Raw genomic sequence first — 20,086 nt, 5'->3', positions numbered from 1 at the left:
ACGGGGCGGTGAGGATCGAACCCATGACACCCAGGCTCTAATACCATGTAAAGAACCAATTTAATCCAAAACTTTAATCTTAAACTGTCAGGTGAGGCTATATTAATAGTTTTATATATCTCTAACACTCCTACACATACTGTTGAAATATATAAAACCATTAATGTAGCCTCACCCAACAGCTTAAGCTTTTGGGTTGAATTGGTTCTTTACATGGTATCAGAGCCTTGGTATACCGGGTTCGATCCTCACCGTCCCTCATTTTCTTTCTAGTGGAATTTCTTTCTTCGCACAGGTAGGTGGGTCTGTGCATTGTCTACCCTTCAAGCCCAGTGGGCTCTCGTGTGAGGGGGCGTGTTGAAATATATAAAACCATTAATGTAGCCTCACCCAACAACTTAAGCTTTTGGGTTGAATTGGTTCTTTACACATACCAAAGGAATTCCTATACTATTCTCTCCATTGTCCGAGCAACAGCCACTGGAATGCAAAAAAGGGGGAGAAAGTATAAAGGGATGCTGGATAAACAAGTCTCTACAAAAGTTATCCAACCTCCCAGAGAGAAAACTGCACCCTTCCAACCATTTTTGCTTGAAAATTTTACAAACCACCAGATCCTTGAAGGATAAGGCCCAAGGATTACCTCCCAAAGGGATACCAAGATAAGTTGGAGAGCATTGAAGAGATTGATATTCCTTCAAAGTAGCCAAAACGGTAAAAATCTGACTGTCCACAATCACTCATGCTATACCACTTTTAGCCTAATTAATCTTAAGTGCAGAAATAACATCAATGCATATCATGTTAGGCAAAATATTGACAAAGGAATCAACCTCTGGTTCCATGAAGATGGTGTCATCAGAAAATTGAAGATGGGAGACTAAAAACCCTTCAAACCAATATTCAACTGCTTAACCAGCCCATTACTAAGAGCTCCAGACACCAAGCGGCTAAGAACATAAACCACGATGGTAAAGAGTATGCAAGTCCAAGATAAATTGTTTAAGTCCTATGTGGCTTAATTCTCAATCCTTCCCCTTAGCAGTGTGAATATCATATATTTATGTACTTCTGGTTACTTGACATCTTTGCAGAAGGAAAGAGTTACCAGCTGATAAGATCTCTGCATATGCATCCTAAGCAGAAAACTTAGACAAAAGAGAGCAGGGCTAAGTAAAAAACTGAGACTCATAACAGAAACTAGATGCTAGAATTTGCCAACTCTGGTATACAAGGCAACATTAAAATGAAGCTTAGGTCTTTAGAAGGTCAACATTATTGGATATGTTTATAAGCTGAAAATATTCTATTTGATGTTAAAATCTTAGATTGAAGATCAAACTGTTCCTTATAATTGGACATTTTTTTATGAGTTGCAGGCTGTGATTTAGTATATTTAAAAAATCATGGATTTTACAGCTATGAAACTGCCTTATATGATTTCAGGAAGACTTTTATGCTGTTGTGGATTGGGCATACAAGATTGATCCTTTGCGCTGCATATCAATGCACGGAATAACAGAACGCTATCTCTCTGGTCAGAAAGCTGATGCAGCAGGATTTGTACGCCTTTTGCTTGGTGACCTGGAGTCTCGGATATCTATGCAATTCAGCCGTGTAGGTGACTAGCATAAAAAAGAACACTATTTTTCCAAATGTATTTGGAAGATTGAGACGCTAGCCCAATTCATTTAATTGGAAATCTTTTTGCAGTTTGTCGATGAAGCTTGTCATCAAATTGAAAGAAATGAACGCAATGTCCGCCAAATGGGTGTCCTATCCTACATTCCCAGGTGAAATGCATCCTTGTTTTCTACTTTAACCCCTTCGCCAAAGAAATAGGCAATTCCTTTTGAGAATGATAGTACAGTTCTCTGCTACGTTTATAGCCAATTTGACAAAGTTTAGAACATAGAGAGACCTAGACTAGTATCTCTACTTAATGCTTAATGCAGTGAAAGGCTCCTAACACCATCTTGGATTTCTTTATTAAACATTTTGTCACAGTAAGATTCCTTCCTTCCTCTTGTCCAGCTCTCCATCCCTAATGTCATGCTGCCACCTGTCCATTCTATTAGACTGACTCCTCCCTTTTGCTTCCTAACACACTCTTTCAAGCATAATTTCCTTCCTGCCCCTTCCTTGCCTCTCTCCTTTATCTGGTTTAGAGGCCCATCGATATTATTATTAAATTATTTAATTTGGAGTTTACATTTATAACCCTATGTTTAGTTTATTTGGCAAACATGTGGTCAAACCGGGTGCCTAAGGCTTCCCGACTTGCGAGGATAGGGGTGAGGGTTGATTGTATGCAGTCTTACTCTTGAATTTTTGAAAAGAATTTGTTTTCAAATTTAAACTCCGGTCACAGGGAGCAACCTTACTACTGCCTTAAGGCTCGCGGTAGGCTAATTCTAACATAAGTTGATGGAGTAGAAAGCAATCTTGGAATACTTGGGATCTTCATAAGCATGGTATATGTATAATATACTTTATAAAGTTTAAGATAATCCACGATTGTTTTCTACTCCATCAACTTCAACTAACATGAGTGTAGGTAATATAACTTAAATTAAATGAAAATATCTATGTCTAGATCACATAATTGTAGTTGTTTAAATTTTATGAATGTTGGTTTGTAAGATCAGTATTATAATTAGGTATAATTCAATGGTCGCATTGGTTAAAATCATTTCAATGGATCCTGATATATATGTAACAATGGTTTATATTTAGGGAGCAATTAGAAGTTATAGCTGCTACTGTTCACTTTCTAGTTTGTATTTATTTCAAATATCAAGTCTCTCTTCATGATTGGTGTTAAATGCTTTGTTAATTGTTTTGCATAGATTTGCAACCCTCGCAACTCGGATGGAGCAGTACATCCAGGGACAGTCTAGGGATTTGGTTGACCAAGCATACACAAAATTTGTAAGTGGTTACTTTAAAACTCTTTCTAGTTTTATGATGTCTCATGATTCTGTTGAGAACTCAAACTCATGCTTTCCAAAAATGAGGAGATTAGAATAAGTGGAAGGGTGTAGACATCAATGAATAGGTCAAATTGAGCTTTGGATCCAGATATTTGTGCAGTGTTTTACATTAGATCGAAAACTCCAATCATTACTTTTGCAGTGTGAGGTGGCTAGGATGTTATTGTTAGGCTGCCAGGGGGAGTGCATAAAAGAGAGACTATCATCAATGGGTTAAGTGACAATCCACTACAATAAGTGGATTCGACATATCTTAATCCAAAACTTTAAGTCATTAAGTTTATGGGTACTCCACTTATATGATCACTACTTAGTCTATTCTTAACCAATAAGAGACTTGACCCCTTACACTTGAATTCCCAACAATCTCCCCGAGTTCTTCGTGACAAATGCTTGTGCATCATTTGAACCCATGGACTTCCTTATAGTCTCTTTATTTAATAAATGCACTAGTAAATGTACTTGTTAACAGTTTACCTTCTGGAGCTGAATTACTATCTAATACAACCAAGATCTCCCAACAACCTGGCAAAGAACCCATTAATAGTAAAGCTTGCAACTCATCTTCAAGCGTCAAATTCATTTTAGTCAATTGATTTACTATACTTTGATATTCATTCAAGTGTTAACTAATAAGGATACTATCCTTGTACTTCGAGTTTACAAGTTGTCTCATGAAGAATGTTTTATTGCTAGTTGTTTTCATAACTTGGAGAGATGGTAAATTTTTCCATTGGTCTTCAATTGATGTCTCATTTTCAACATGATGGAAAATACTTATATCCAGCTACTATCTTATTTTGTCAGTTATTTTCTATTCAATTTATTCCACTTCATATCCAACAACTTTAGTTAGCATTACCTTCAACGGGTATTCTCAAAATAAGAGATCCTCCATCATAGGCTTCCAAATCAACCAATTGGATCCATTAAGTTTAACCATAGTACTCGAGCTATGTTCATGGCTCTTGACGTAATCAAATGAACATAGCTCTTAATGCCACTTTTAATCCACTTTAATCAAATAAACAACTACATCACAAACACCCATAACTACGATCATAGCTCTTAACACCACTTTGTTGAGGGGCGAACAACAATTATTCTAGTGCAAAATTGAAGTAATCAACAAAAAAGATCAAGAAAAGAAGAACACCAATTGACACACTAGATTTTAATGCTAAAAGGACCGTAAGGGGACGTTTGGTACAGGAGAAATTTTTTTTTTATCCGAGAATCATGATTACTGGGAATATGGTGGGGAAAAAAGTTTTCCGAGAATGTTGCCAAAAAGTTGTTTGGTAGGCTAAAATATTACTGGGAATGTTGATTAATTTACTTGAGTGTATGTTTGGTTGATGATAAATATTGATGGGAATATTGGGAGAATTTACGAAACTACCCTCGTAATATCTTACTTTTGAAACCCGATTAGAAACAAAAAAAACTTGATCTAGACAACAATGGAAAGTAGAGCAATATCCTCTGTTGCTACCATTCTTTTCCTATTCTTACAAACTTTGTACTGCCTTATCCATTCACGATTGTCCTGCTTCCTCCTGTGTTACCCATTTCGACTCTCAAGTGGCCCACCCAATTGTGGGAACAAGATGTATAAATTATATTGCGAGAACAATGCTACAATTTTAACTCTGTTTTCAGGGAAATACTATGTAAATGAAATCGATTACAAGAGATACAAAATCCGAGTGAGTGACGCGGGTGTTGTGGACGACACTACTTGCTACTTCATCCCCCACTATTTCTTTTTGGTAATTTCAGTGACTATTTCTTTGGTCCAGGACCAGATCCGCTAAGTTTGGACCCGTCTTATGTTTCGAGGGATGTGGTTGTGGGTGGAAGCTTAGCAGCAGTGAGGGATATGGTTGCCATGGACAGCGGTCTGGGTGAGAGGAGATGCTAGGGTTTATGGCTGGTGAATTGTTGTGGAGACAGTGGTTCAGCTGTGTCTATGGTGAAGCATGGTTGTTGGGGGTATTTTTGTCTGAAAAATGAGTGACTAGTTTCCCGTCTCATTGGGGAAAAGAAATTCCATCTCATCCATGGTATTCTCTGATAGGAATTCGCAGTGTAAAATAAAATCATGGGGAAAAAAATTTACCCAGGATTATTTTTACTCTTCCTCTTATCCCTACCCCACTATCCCAGAAACCCAAAAAAAACACTTGTACCAAACACCCCCTAAGGGAAAAAATCACACAACTTTTATTGGAGCTCACCAAATCTTCCATTATCAGCTACTTTTATTGAAGTCCACCCAAATCTTCCATTATCACCAATTCATGTTAATGGGTACACAATACAATATTCTCTCCGAAAACCTCACTTTTTGGATTTACCAAAGAAAATCAAGAAATGAGTTTTTTTCTCTCCTTTGTTCTTCTCTCTCTCTCTTCTATTACATGGTCAGGGGAACCCATGGCAAAAAAGACCTCCATCTATGGACTAAGCGATAATACACCACAATAAGTTGACTCGATACCACATCTTAATCTAAAACCTTAAAGCATTGAGTTCATGGATCATTTCATTTAATGGTTTCCACTTAATTCATTTCTAACCAATGTGAAACTTTACCACTCACTTGAATTCCAAACCATCTCCCCGTCAAGTGTTAGTTCTGGCATTTTCCTGCCCCCCCTCCCCCCAAAAAAAGAGTAGCTTCTTATGGTATTTATGGGGTTACCAACCAAGTCCTTGGCTCCATCCACAACATGGGTTTGGATGCACATCAAACTTGATCACCAACTTATGAAGCATGGATACATTATAAATTCGTGTCAGACACCGACACGCGGTCAATATTTTGGGTTTATGTTGACTATCTCGAAATGCGATTTTGACTAAAATTTTCGAAATTTTTATAAAATTAAAATAATTCTAAAATAAAATATAAAAGTTTTTTAAAAAAAAAAACACAGAATCCATTTGAAAAAACAGAGAAAAGAGAAGAAAAGAGAATGGCCACTCACGACGAAGGGGGACTCGAGATTTCACCTTTAGCAGTAACAAATGGGGTCCAAAGAGCAGCAAATACAAATGGAGAAAGACACGATCTTATAGCTATGGGGAAAAGAAATACCACATTCAGAGCTTACACAGGAAAAAAGGAAGCATTTTTCATAAACGAAAAATTCAGGAGAACCAAATAACTATACTCTTACCCTCTCTGCTCCATTAATTTCGAGTGCAAAGTCTCAAAATCATGTGGGGCCCTCCACATTCAACAAGCTTTACCCGGATTACCTTATCACTCCTACAGCCAATCAGCCGCAACCTCATCCTGATCACCTAGGTCCCATGACTTTGGAAGTATCTCAATTGAAGGGTACAACTAATTACCCATCTCAACGGCTAAATTTTCCTCGTTCTAAGACACCAATCTCAACCGCCCATTAACAGGAGTGCACTACAGTTGTCTTCCATGACAATGGGAATCCCTAGTTGCCAAATGATCAAATCCTCCCAACTGTCCAAATGTTACCTGGCCCATCACACTTCGTGGACGAAGCATCGTTTGAAGGTGAAGGGGATGTTGCAGGCTTATCCAATGTTAGAAAGCTCCAATGTTGCAGGCTCCACCACTGGTTTCCTTGTTGTGGATTATTATTGTTAGTTAAGTCCAAACTTAGTTATGGCCAAATAGTTAGGCTATATGTAAACTATATTATATATATTTGTTAGAGTTATATAAAACTATTAATATAGCCTCACCTAACAGTTTAAGCTTTTGGGTTGAATTGGTTCTTTACATTGTACCAAAGCTTTGGTGTCACAGGTTCGATCCTCACCGCCCCTCATTTAATTAATAATTAATTAAGTCTTGTGGAGTTTCTTAGCACAGATAGGTGCCTGTGCATTGTCCACCCTTTAAGCCCAGTGGGCTCGCATGTGAAGGGAGTGTTAGAGTTATATAAAATCATTAATGTAGCTTCACCCAATAGCTTAAGTTTTTGGGTTGAATTGGTTCTTTACAATATTAAAAGTATTATTTAATATCAAAATGTTTCCTAATGTATCGAAATCTAATATTTTTTAGAATTAACGTGTCGGCGTGTCGTGTCCCGTGTCGGTGTAACATAGTCACCAACAATCATATCCAAATATTTAGCCTAGTCAATCACATGCTTGGCCCAACCAAACATTGGTTCTAATACTACTGTTAGGCTGTCTGGGGGAGCCATGGCAAGGGAGATTTTCATGTATAGGCTAAGCGACAATCCACCATAAGTGAACCCGACATCACATTTGAATCAAAAACTTTAAATCATTGAGTTCATAGGTCCTTTCACTTGTATGGTCCTTACTTAGTCTATTCATAACTAATGTGAAACTTTATCACTCATACCTGAATTCTCAAAAATTATGGAGTAAGTTGTTTGGAATATTTCATAAGCATTGGATTTTTCCTCGCTTGATTTTTTTATTTTCTTTACCCGTATTTTGGTTGTGAGAGAAGGAAGGAGGTTGTATTTTGGAGTAGTGCCTTTTCTTCAGGTATGTAATACATTTGATTAGGGTGAATTGCAAGAATGCTCAGGCGGTGGTTTATACCCTTGGATATTATTCAGGATACGATGATGAGTCGTTAGTGAAAGAAAAATAAAACAAAAATCCACTCACCATTAAAACCCGTTTAGCGAGGGTGGGGTCAGGGGAAAATTCTTGTACGCAATCTTACCGTTACATATTTGCAAAGTGAAAGAAGAATTAATAATTTCAAACCTTATGTACTATTTTGATAATTACTTTGAGTGATTTCAATTGTTTACTAATTACACTTTTTTGTTTGCGGTCCACAAAAAATGTATTTATCAATATTTATTTTCAATTTACTTTGTAACTGTTGGCATAATGTTTGCTGGTGGGAATGTCGCTTGACAGGTTAGCATAATGTTTGCGACTTTGGAAAAAATTGCACAAACCGATCCAAAGTATGCAGATATTTTTCTTTTTGAGAACTATGCCGCCTTTCAGAATAGGCAAGTTTTTACCTTGTCCCCCTGCTAAGATGTTGTCTCATTCTTGCTTGTTAATTAAGTTGATTTTGCAAAGGATGACAGCCTTTTTCAATTATTATTTTGTTCGTTTTACTCAGTTTGTATGACCTCGCCAACATTGTGCCCACTTTGGCCAAGTTTTATCATCAGGCCAGTGAAGCCTATGAACAAGCTTGTACACGCCATATTAGCATGATTATCTACTTTGTGAGTAATTTATTTTCTACTTTCCATCTTTTTCTCAACCGCTCTTGAATTAATATCCTTTGAGACCCAGCTCATTATCCCTTTGTTTTGGCCAGCAATTTGAACGTCTTTTCCAGTTTACACGAAGGATTGAGGACTTAATGTTCACTGTCGCACCTGAAGAGGTTAGTGTGTATAATGCTGTCTTGTTAATCCTTCATAGCCTTCTGCTAATCTCATCATATTTATAATTCTTTTATCGAACGAACTGTTTCAAATGTTTCTGGGTTTCTCCCTGTATTTGGATATGTTGCAGCTCTGGATTTGGGAACTGGGATTCATAATTAAAACCCCTATGCCAAATAATAGTCGTAACAGGATAGAACTAATTGTAGTTGTCAACATTATATCGACTTTAACAATCCTTTCTGGGCATCATGGGTTATGAATTATGGAAAATTAAATTTGTACTAGATTTTCACCCTAATATTTGGTGTTTCCCAGTTTGAATAGCAATCAAAAGCAGACTACTTTATCAAAATATAGCTACTTGTCTTGTTGTATTTATTTTGAATCATAGAAACTCAAAAATCCACACTGCCCAAAGAGTGTCCGATATGTGAGGGAATTTGTAGTGATTAATATACACTAATGTGTGGTGTATAATTACAATTCCATGATGGTGCGAATATCTTAGGAAGCTCTCTGCTAGAGCTGCGTTCATAAGTTTACCTCGACCGTGCCTATAGCTTAAATAAGCCCTTTGCATTGTTGTAGGCAGGATTACTCAATTTTTAAGTGGTAATGTAGAAGAGGCTGAAGGTTGCTACTTTTGGACTCTAGTTTCTGGGCCATGAGTGCGCTAAAGTTTTCTATGGATCACTTGGGGCGTATGAAGTAGAGATGGAAGGTTTTTGGTGTGGTGTCATACTCACTGACAATGAACATGTTCAAAATTTCGAATCTAAATGGGCTTAAAGAATGTATAGTCATTTATCACTTTCTTTAAGCTCTTGTTATTCTTTTTAAAAAAATAAATACATATATATATATATATATATATATATTATATATATATATATTTAATATTAAATTGACTGCAATGCCATAATGGGGGCTTAAAGAATTGTGTTTGCAGTTGTGTATCTCTTATTTGACATAATTGAATCTGAAATATATTGTATATTCAAGTGTGTAAGTCTGTACAAGGAGGCTCTCTATTTATAGAGACTAAAAGACCTAATGGGATGACCTAATGGGCCAAGCCCACAATCTAGACTATTCTAGACTATTCTAATATTAATAATTAATATTATTTCTAACACTCCCCCTCAAGCTGGTGCGTATATATCAAAAGCTCCCAGCTTGTTACAAATATGATCTATTCGGGGACCTCTAAGAGCTTTAGTGAATACATCCGCAAGTTGATCATTGGAATTGACAAATGCTGTCTCGATCTCCCTTGACTGGATCTTTTCTCTAACAAAATGACAATCAATTTCTATATGCTTGGTCCTCTCATGAAAGACTGGGTTAGAGGATATATGCAAAGCGGCTTGGTTGTCACAAATGAGCTTCATAGGCCTTTGTTCACAGAGATGGAGTTCCTTCAGCAATTGACTCAGCCAGATGAGCTCGCAGGTTGCATTTGCCATTGCCCGATATTCTGCCTCCGCACTGGATCTGGCGACCACAATTTGCTTCTTACTCTTCCAAGAGATCAAATTTCCTCCGAAGAGAACACAATACCCTGAGGTGGATCGTCTATCTGAAGGAGAACCTGCCCAGTCAGCATCTGAATAACTAGAGATCTCTGAACTCCCTTTATTTGTATATAATAAACCTCTTCTTGGCGCCTTTTTAATATATCGGAGAATTCTAATAACTGCATCCCAATGGGAGTCACAGGGAGAATCAAGAAATTGACTTGCAACACTCACTGCGAAGGAGATATCTGGCCTTGTCACAGTAAGATAATTCAATTTTCCAACTAGTCGGCGGTAGCGACTAGGATCTGGCAGTGGCTCCCCCTGTCCTGGTAATAACTTAACATTGGGGTCCATAGGTGTATCAATGGGTTTATAGCCTAACATGCCAGTCTCATCTAGGATATCCAGTGCATACTTCCTCTGACAGATGGAAATGCCCCGCCTAGACTGTGCAACTTCGATCCCCAAGAAATATCGAAGTCTGCCAAGATCTTTGATCTGAAATTGATTGAATAAATGCTCTTTCAACTGATCAATCCCGGTCTGATCACTTCCTGTAATGATAATGTCATCAACATAGACCAAGAGATAAACGCACTGGCCAGAAGAGCTGTGCCGGTAAAAGACAGAATGATCGGCTTTGCTTCTGATTAATCCAAAGGATTCAACAACTGAACTAAAGCGGCTAAACCAGGCCCGAGGAGATTGCTTCAGGCCATATAAAGATTTCCGAAGTTTACATATCATTCCAGAATTCTCCCCCTGAGCAACAAAACCTGGTGGTTGCTCCATATAAACTTCCTCCTGCAAGTCACCATGTAGAAAAGCATTTTTAATATCAAGTTGGAGAAGGGGCCAGTGATGAATGGCGGCAAGGGCAAGAAACAGGCGAACAGAAGCCATCTTAGCAACAGGAGAAAAGGTATCCCCATAATCAAGACCAAAGATCTGTGTGTATCCCTTGGCCACTAAGCGAGCTTTAGGGGGAGTGAGTGTGTTTTCCTTGCTGACAAGAATGACAGTTTAAAGACTTAAGATTGGATAAAAAGGGAACCATATGCTGAAGCTTGGAGAGGTTTGGATGACCCAGACGGCTGTGAATTAGCTCAAGAGACTCTGTGAGAGAACAGGCTACTGGAGAAGGTGGTGCAATCAGATAGTAGAGACCTCGTGACTCAACGCCTGCTCCAATCGTCTTCCCCGTACCCGAATCCTGCATAGAAAAAGATTGTTTAGAGAAGGTAATAGTACATGAAAGAGAATGAATCAACTGGCTAACAGAGATTAAATTAAAAGGAATGCCAGGTATATAATAAACAGAACTCAAAGTTAAAAAGGGAGTTGGGTTGGCTTCCCCAATTCCACGAGCAGGAGCCTTAGTGCCATCAGCAAGAGTGACAGCGGGTAGGTTATTAGAATAAGAAAGTGAAGTGAAGAGATCTTTATTACCACAAAGATGATGAGTAGCACCTGAGTCTATTATCCAGGGTCCAAGAGATGATTGATAAAAAAAGCAACATGATTACCAGTGTCTTGAGTAGGATGCTGAGAAGAAACCTTCTTGAGAAGTGCCTCATAGTCGGCACTTGAAAGAGTTACTAATCCAGTTGAAGGTGGCGTAACATCAGTTTGAGCAAATTTGGCAGACGGTGACTTCAAATGAGGGTATTTCCTATAGCAGCGTTCCTCAAAATGCCCAAGATTCTGGCAATAATTGCAACGAGGCCTCTGTCTGCGGCCACGTCTGCGACCGCGTCCACTGTTCCAATTGGAATCACTGGCCCGAGAAAAGAATGGAGATGGGGTAGTACCGGAGATGATGCCAGTCGTGTTTTTGGACGCATTATTTGAGCCCTCCATCACAAAATAAAAGGAGATGACCAGAAAATAGCAAAGAACTACAAGAAAGCAAGAAATCGCGCAAAAAACGTTGCACAAAAGTGTCCAAACAGCGGGTTTTTCACTGATATCTTTCAAACGGATGGGACCCACAACGAACGGAAACCAGATCTGGAAAGAGGGTGAGGAGGCGAGCAAGATGGTGGTGGTCCGGCCTGGAACGGTGGCCGGACGGTGGCTCACGCGCCGGAATAGTGGTTCGGCCGCCGGAGACTTCCACCGGCGCGTGGCGGCGCGTGGATGCTCCGATCAACACGCGGCTTGGACAGACAGGGTCTCCTCCCTTAGCCGCTCCTGATCGCGTGGTGGTTGGTCGGAAAAGTCGCCGGAAAAGCAGTCTGACGGCCGTGAACAGTGGCGGACGGTGGTTTTGTGGCGGTTTCCGGCGATGAACGGAGGCTGACGATCTTTTTCCTGATGATACGAGGTTGAGGACAAGAAATTTGTGACTAAATAAGGGTTAGGTGTGAAAGGATGGTTGCCGGTATGATGCACGGCAGTAAAAAGAAAGAAAAAGATATATATGCGGAAGCAGAGCCCTCAGATCGAGAGCTCTGATACCAAATTGAATCTGAAATATATTGTATATTCAAGTGTGTAAGCCTGTACAAGGAGGCTCTCTATTTATAGAGACTAAAAGACCTAATGGGATGACCTAATGGGCCAAGCCCACAATCTAGACTATTCTAGACTATTCTAATAATAATAATTAATATTATTTCTAACAAGACATTTTTGTATTTTTGTCCTTATTTTTCTGGGTGTGTGAATGATAGGATCAAGAGACTAGTTAGTTAGAACATTTAGGTGGTTAAAGTTGTAGCTGTAGAGAATTAGCTTACATATGAGAGGGAAGAAGAGTGGGGAGGGAGATTTGTTATCATTTGGGCAAAAAGAGCGGTGGCTCAGTTGTAAGGGGAAACCCTTGGAAGAGATTTCTCTCATTTATTCTTTGTATTTAATTCAGTAAACACGACCACAAAGTATACTTCTCTTTCCTTTCTCTGTTTTTCTCATCTCTCTGTCTGAAAAATCTGGGTTCTTAACAGTGAAACTGTGAAGTAAATAGTTAAGACAAATTTTGCATTGAAATTCTGGACATTTGACTTAAAAGTTCACAAAATTCTATGATGGTTTTGCATCAATTTCAGATTCCCTTCCATCTTGGGCTGTCAAAGATGGATCTTCGGAAGATGTTAAAATCCAGTTTATCTGGGGTAAGTATTCTTATCTTCTTTAAAGTCCTTACTCACTGGCATCTATGCTTACCTTGTGAATTATGTCTATGCGCTTCTATTTAGGTTGACAAGTCTATTGCTGCTATGTATAAGAAACTGCAGAAGAATTTGACTTCAGAGGAATTGTTACCCTCCTTATGGGACAAGTGCAAGGTAAGCTGTACTTAATTCCAATTGGCCAACAAAGATACCTACTATTTACAGTAACTTAGTAAGAAAGAACGAGAGCTTATATAGTAAATATTCCAGAGCCAAATCTTAAGTGTCTTATAAGTGCTTCTCCAGTTTGGCTGAGAGCATACTACAGTTTTGCGAATTTCAAGATACATGTAAAAGGCAATTAAATTGGATTTAATTTTGATATATTGTGAGCAAACATTTTGTTCACTTAACTATTATCTAATCATGTATTGCCATAACATGAATAGAGTTTGATTACGGTAATAATTACTTAAGAGGTCAAACTCTTTTAATAAAATGGCAACACAATAAAATAAATGATAGTGTAAACAAGTTTTACTCTACCGCATATCAAAATTAAACTCATTGAAATTTGCTGGAGATACGTAATTTATTCACGCATGTGTGTGTGGGGTTGTGAATGGAAGGATTGTTAAACTATGTAGAAAATGCACTTAAGTTGAACAGTTTCTTAAATATTTTTGCAGAAGGAGTTTCTTGACAAGTACGAAAGCTTTGCCCAACTTGTGGCTAAGATTTACCCTACTGAGACAATCCCGTCTGTAGCAGAGATGAGAGACCTTTTAGCTTCCATGTAATGGAGGTTTTGTTTATGTATATGTTTTTCTTTCTTTCCATCTTGTATGAGGTATAATCTTTATTTTTATACCTATGTAATTTTATTTATTTAATAAAGTGCATCTTTTTTGTAGTTTTAATTATTTGAAACAAGCACCTTAATGTATCTTCGAACGAATGGGGTGAATGAATATTGATTATTTGTAAGCATCTTAATGATTTTCAGTTAGCGATAATCTATCATGACTTAACACTGGCCATGTTTGGTGCACAATAAGATAAGACCTGATTAAATTTTAATATTATCTAGCATTTGGTATGATATAAGATAATGTATTGTATAAGATAATATTATCAAGCGTTTGGTAATATATTGCATAATACTAAATAGAATAAAAATAAATATTTTTGATAAAAATACTCTAATAATAAATTTATATGATTTTTTCAAATATATTATATGATATTAATTTTTATAAAAAAAATTTGATTAGTGTCCAAAATTATATTAATTTTTATAAAAATAAAAATCTCCAATATTTAACAATTAAGATATTGAAAAATTATTTTATTTTAGTGTATTAATATTAAAATAATGTATTAATTCTTGAAAATTGTATTGACCAGCGATGTTAATACATTAATCTATTATTAGGCCTAATCTCACCTTATTAGGTCGTATTAAGTTATACATCATTTTGATTTATTAAGAAATTCTGATGTATATGTTTATATTATATGATGGTTATATCAAACAACTGAAAATATCATAACGTATAGTATAAGCTTATATTATCAAGTCTTATACATTATTAGAGCAATAAAGAGAGAAAATGCAGAAACGTATTTTTCATTATCTGTAACAACCTGGTGATGTATTACAATAGGTGTGACTATATATGCGAATAAAAGAAAAGAAGAGTAACAGAAAGTGTGAGGTGTGGGTGTGTAATTGGCCCCACAACAGAATCCTAACAGAAAGGCTAAAAAATACATGGTGCAAGCAGTGCTACAAGCTACAACCCAAAACAATAAAAGCATAAAACTACATATATGATAAAACTCCCCCTCAAGATGGAGAGTGGATGTTATGCACTCCCATCTTGGAAAGCAGAGAAGAGAACGGATTTGGATGAAGGGCCTTAGTGAAGATGTCAGCCAATTGATGTGTAGACGCAATAGGAAAAGTCTGAAGACAGCCTTTGATGATTTGATCTCTGACCAAGTGACAATCAATCTCAATGTGCTTTGTCCTCTCATGAAAAACAGGATTAGCAGCTATGTGAAGAGCAGCAGTGTTATCACAAAATAAATGAGCAGCAGCAGGGTGAGAGACATGAAAATCCTTAAGCAATGAAAGCAGCCAAGTGAGTTCACAAGAAGCATGAGCCATGGAACGATATTCAGCCTCAGCTGAGGACCTGGAAACAGTAGATTGTTTCTTGGATTTCCAACTAATTAGAGAATTACCCAAGAAAACACAGAAACCAGAAATTGATTTGCGAGAATCCGGGCAAGAGGCCCAATCAGAATCAGAAAAAGCATTTAATTGAATGCTGGAAGAAGCTGAGAAAAGTAGACCTTGTCCAACAGTACCTTTTAAGTAAGCAAGAATTCTCTGAACAACATGTAGATGAGGGACTCTTGGGGCAGCCATGAATTGACTAAGATGGTTGACAACATAACAAATATCTGGTCCTGTGATGGTTAAGTATAGTAATCGGCCAATCAACCTTCTATATAAGGTGGCATCTGGGAGAAGATCACCAGTATGGGATGAGAGCTTAAGATTCGGTTCCATGGGTGTGGACTTTGGTTTGCAGCCAAGGTAGCCAGCATCACTCAAGATTTGCATAGTATATTGTCTTTGACAAATAGAGATTCCAGCAGAAGAGCGAGCAACTTCTATACCCAAAAAGTACTTTAAAGGACCCAAATTTTTTAATTTGAACTTGTTGTCCAGCAAGGATGTGAGATGATGAATCTTATGTATATTGTTAGAAGCTACCAGTATGTCATCTACATATACTAGGATAGCTATGAAAGTAGCACCAGAAGACTTGGTGAAGAGGGAATGATCAGCCTGAGAATGAGAAAAGCCAAGAGAAGAAAGTGTGGAGGAGAATTTGGCATACCATTGGCGGGAGGCTTGCTTTAGACCATACAAAGATTTATGGAGCTTGCAAACAACATTTGGTGGCAAAAACTCCCCCTGTTTGGAATATCCAGGAGGTAGAATCATGTAGACTTCTTCAGATAATTCACCATGTAAAAAGGCATTATTGACATCTAATTAAATTAGATGCCAATGATTGATTGCAGCAAGGGCAAGCATCATACGAACTGATGTAATTTTGGCAACTGGAGAGAAAGTTTCCATGAAGTCCAATCCTTCTTGTTGAGTAAAACCTTTGGCCACAAGTCTGGCCTTATAGCGCTCAAGAGAACCATCACTATGGTATTTAACTCGATAAACCCATTTACAATCAACTGGGTTCTTACCTTCAGGAAATGAAACAACAGACCAGGTATGATTCTTTTCAAGAGCAGAAATTTCAGTATCCATAGCAGCTGACCACTCAGGGAGTTGGGAGGCTTCAGCATATGAAGAAGGCTCAAAGTGGGAAGAAAGAGCATTGATAAAGGCAAGATGGGGAGGGGATAATCTGGAATAGGACAAGTGGGCAGAAATGGGATGCATAGTAGATGTGGAACATATATAATCTGAGAGGTGGGATGGCTGCCTTTTTGAACGGACAGGTCTGGTCATAGTTTGATCAGGAGCTTCAGTGGTAGCGGTTGGAGGTGTAGAGGTTGATGAAGATGGTAAAGAGGTGAAAGAAGTAGACAAAGAAGCAGAGGAAGAGAAAGGAAATATAGACTCATGGAAGACAACATCCCTAGAAATGACTATCCGATTGGAATCGAGATCAAGGAGCTTATATGCTTTGTATCCAAGTGGATACCCGAGGAAAACAGCAGGTGAGGATCGAGGAGAGAACTTGTGTCTGTTTCGAGACAAAGTAGAATAGAAACAGAGACAACCAAAGGTTCGAAGATGTGAATAGGAAGGAAGTGTGTGAGTAAGAAGCTCAAAAGGTGTTTTATGATGAAGGAGGGGTGAGGGAATGCGATTAATGAGGTACACTGCAGTAAGGACACAGTCTGTCCAGTAGGCTAATGGAATGTGTGATTGGAAATGCAGGGCGCGGAAAACATTTAGGATATGTTGGTGTTTGCATTCAACAACTGAATTTTGTTGAGGACGCTCCACACGGGAATGAAATAATTGGATACCTTTCGATGAATAGAAATGAGGAAGGTGGAATTCAGGGGCATTGTCACATCTAATTGATTTTATGGCAGTGGAATATTGAGTGAGGATCAAAGTGTAAAATGAAGGGAAAATTGTAGTAAAATCAGATTTGTGCTTGAGAGGAAAAACCCACGTAAAACGTGTGGCATCATCAACAATTGTTAAAAAATATTTGTCACCAGAAACAGAAAGGGGAGTAAATGGTCTCCAAATGTCACAGTGTATTAAAGTAAAAGCAGATGAAGATATTTTAGGATTCAAAATGAAAGGTAATCTTTTCTGTTTTGCTAAAGGACAGACAGTACATGTGAATGATCAGAGACACTATCAGCAAATTGTAAAACATTCTTCATTGAAATTAAAAGGGAATGAGAATGATGGCCTAGCCGAGAGTGCCATACTACAGAGGATGGGGAAATAACAGAAGAACAAAGGGGATGGGGAACATGAGAAATAGGGAAAAAATTGGAAGAATCAAAAATGTAAAGGTCCCGTGCGCCTAGCAATCCCAATCACCTTGTGAGTTTTAGCATCCTGGAGAAGACAAAAGGAATTGGAGAAAAGAATGACAATGTCAGAATCCCGTGTGAGAGCACTAACAGAAATAAGAATGAGGGAAAAAGAGGGAACGAAAAGAACATTATGCAAAACAATGGAAGGGGAAAGAGGAACGGTTCTAACATAAGAAATAGGAATATGGGAACCATTTGGAAGAGATATAGAACCAGAAGAAGAAGAAGAAGATGTATCTGAAAACAGAGATGGAGTGAAAGTGACATGGTGAGTAGCACCAGTGTCAATCACCCACGAAGATGAAGATAAAGGAAGGGGGAACTTACCACTGAAGCTTGCGATCAAGGGATTGGTAGGAGCAGAGGTTGCTGACGGTGGGTCAGAGGCATAGGCGGTGGCGGTGGGTTTGGGACAAGTCTGAAGAAGGGAGAGCAGTTGATCGAACTGACTGGATGAAAGGGATTGGGAGCCATGTGGTGAGTGGGGTTGTGAGGTGGCTAAGTTTATTTGGGCCTGAGTGGGAGATGGGCCAGGATGAGGGTGTGGGCCTCTGGGTTTGTAGCCCAGAGGAGACCCATGTAGTTTGAAGCACTTGTCTCTGGTGTGCCCAAGTTGCTGACAGTGGGAACAAAGAGGACGAGGACGCCGTTGAGTAGAGACGGCGGCAGCCATGGAAGTAGGAACCGGTGCAGCTGTTGAAGAACCAGAGATCGAATTAGCCAGAGGAGCATCAAATGAAGGAAGGACAGAGGTGGAGATTTGCCGTTGCCTTTCTTCTTGCAGAACCAGCGAGAAAACACAGGACAAAGAAGGCAATGGCTCCATCAAAAGAATCTGAGCGCGTATAGATGAAAAAGAGTCATTCAAGCCCATTAAAAACTGCATAGCATAGTCCCTCTGTATGGAATCAGAAAGATTGCGAAGGCCACCACATGTGCAAGGAAAATTCGGAGTGTGATCTTGGAGTTCATCCCAAAGTATTTTCAGCTTAGTGTAGTAGGAATTGATATCCAGAGCTCCCTGGTGAAGTGGCGATATTTGCTGTTTCAGTTGGAATATGCGTGGTCCATTTGCTTGGTGGAAGCGTGTGCGAAGATCAGCCCACAAATCAGAGGCGGTGGAGAAGTACATTAAACTATCAGCAATCTCCTTGGTAATGGAATCAAGGAGCCAAGAGATCACCATCGAGTTGCATTGAATCCAAGCAGGAAACAACAGGTCAGAGGAATTGGGACGAGGAATGCTAACGTCGATGAGACACGCCTTGTTCTTGGCGGTGAGAGCAATTAGCATAGCTCTGCTCCAAGAATTGTAATTCGGACCATCAAGAGAGTGAGCAACAAGAATGAGACCAGTGTGATCACCATTCTGAAGATAAAAGGGACTCCCAAAATCATCCATGGGAGAAGAAAAAACGTGGGATGGTGATGAGGTAGAAGAGGGGGGATTGGTGTTTTTACCTCCACGAGTCATTGGAGGAGATGATGAGCTCAGAGTATTACATCTAATACCATATTAGAGCAAGAAAGAGAGAAAATGCAGAAACGTATTTTTCATTATCTGTAACAACCTGGTGATGTATTACAATAGGTGTGACTATATATGCGAATAAAAGAAAAGAAGAGTAACAGAAAGTGTGAGGTGTGGGTGTGTAATTGGCCCCACAACAGAATCCTAACAGAAAGACTAAAAAATACATGGTGCAAGCAGTGCTACAAGCTACAACCCAAAACAATAAAAACATAAAAATACATATATGCTAAAATACATCATAGCAAATAAGCGCTTGATGTCGTGACAAATTTTACTTCCGTTAAATGGATTGTTCCCTGCCAAATACGTGACTGTCAATAGGAGGCATTTAGCAGTAGTTGATTTGCACTTCATATTATAGCTGGAGTATTTGATTGTAAAGTTGTCACGAGTTTAAGCATGAGCACCGTCATAAAATAATCCCTTTACCAAAGCTTTCATACTAAAAGAACAAAGACAGTTAAATTAATTTGAAGAGTTTGGCTACTTTTCACTTTTTTCTGGATATTGGCTGATTAGAATAAGTTAACATCACTCTCGTCTTGTAATTAAATACACTATTGCTGCTGTTATTCCGTATACTGGTCCAGAAAATCAAATGGAAAAGTTTAGTTAGCTGATTATATCGTAGTGTTAGAAAGTTATTATATGCTCCCTCCCTCCGGAATGATCTCAATCATTTAATTATGTGAGCCTTACAATAAGACTAACGTAGTGAGTAGATTCTAATGGTGAAAATTTTTGTGAATAACCTCCAAGTATATATAAGAATATAGGAATTTTCTTTTTTTCTTTTTTTTGGTTTCCCAAAATATCATCTAACCAGCAGCCAAAGACTAATCATTTCGAGATAGGAGATCATATTAAGTGAATAAATATTTCCCAACAAAGCTTTTTTCATACACACAGCCAGAGATCG

The 20,086-nt window shown here is 38.4% G+C and overlaps 2 protein-coding genes across 3 annotated transcripts in view; one reads left to right on the top strand and one right to left on the bottom strand.

The window, feature by feature from the left end:
• LOC133308729 (exocyst complex component SEC3A) overlaps positions 1–13,983 on the top strand; it is a 28,503-nt gene extending 14,520 nt beyond the window's left edge. For both annotated transcript variants that reach the window (XM_061509415.1, XM_061509414.1), the window contains exons 17-25: positions 1,447–1,617; positions 1,714–1,793; positions 2,850–2,931; positions 7,899–7,996; positions 8,113–8,221; positions 8,317–8,385; positions 12,960–13,025; positions 13,110–13,199; positions 13,715–13,983. In XM_061509415.1, coding sequence (XP_061365399.1) covers positions 1,447–1,617; positions 1,714–1,793; positions 2,850–2,931; positions 7,899–7,996; positions 8,113–8,221; positions 8,317–8,385; positions 12,960–13,025; positions 13,110–13,199; positions 13,715–13,825 — 876 coding nt within the window. In that variant the 3' untranslated portion in view covers positions 13,826–13,983. The remainder of the gene's footprint in view (positions 1–1,446; positions 1,618–1,713; positions 1,794–2,849; positions 2,932–7,898; positions 7,997–8,112; positions 8,222–8,316; positions 8,386–12,959; positions 13,026–13,109; positions 13,200–13,714) is intronic.
• An 805-nt stretch (positions 13,984–14,788) lies between these two features.
• LOC133308737 (uncharacterized mitochondrial protein AtMg00810-like) lies at positions 14,789–16,047 on the bottom strand. Its single transcript, XM_061509422.1, has 2 exons — positions 15,073–16,047; positions 14,789–14,821 (listed from the first exon to the last, which is right to left on the bottom strand). The coding sequence occupies exons 1-2, from the start codon at positions 16,045–16,047 to the stop codon at positions 14,789–14,791; spliced, it is 1,008 nt and encodes a 335-aa protein (XP_061365406.1).
• Positions 16,048–20,086: the final 4,039 nt, after the last annotated feature.

The sequence above is a fragment of the Gastrolobium bilobum genome, unplaced genomic scaffold, assembly GCF_033153095.1.
Source record: "Gastrolobium bilobum isolate Gb01-03AN ecotype WA unplaced genomic scaffold, APGP_CSIRO_Gbil_v1 utg1978, whole genome shotgun sequence".
Lineage (NCBI taxonomy): Eukaryota > Viridiplantae > Streptophyta > Magnoliopsida > Fabales > Fabaceae > Gastrolobium > Gastrolobium bilobum.
Note: the sequence above shows the minus strand (reverse complement) of the source record. Positions and strands in the feature narration are given on the sequence as shown.

Coding starts and splice junctions, on each gene's coding strand:
- LOC133308737 (XM_061509422.1), bottom strand. CDS start 16,047: ATGATTCTACCTCCTGGATATTCCAAACAGGGGGAGTTTTTGCCACCA. Junction 14,822..15,072: donor TTCACATAGCTGCTAATCCT/GTTTTTCATGAG, acceptor TTTGGGTTGTAG/CTTGTAGCACTGCTTGCACC.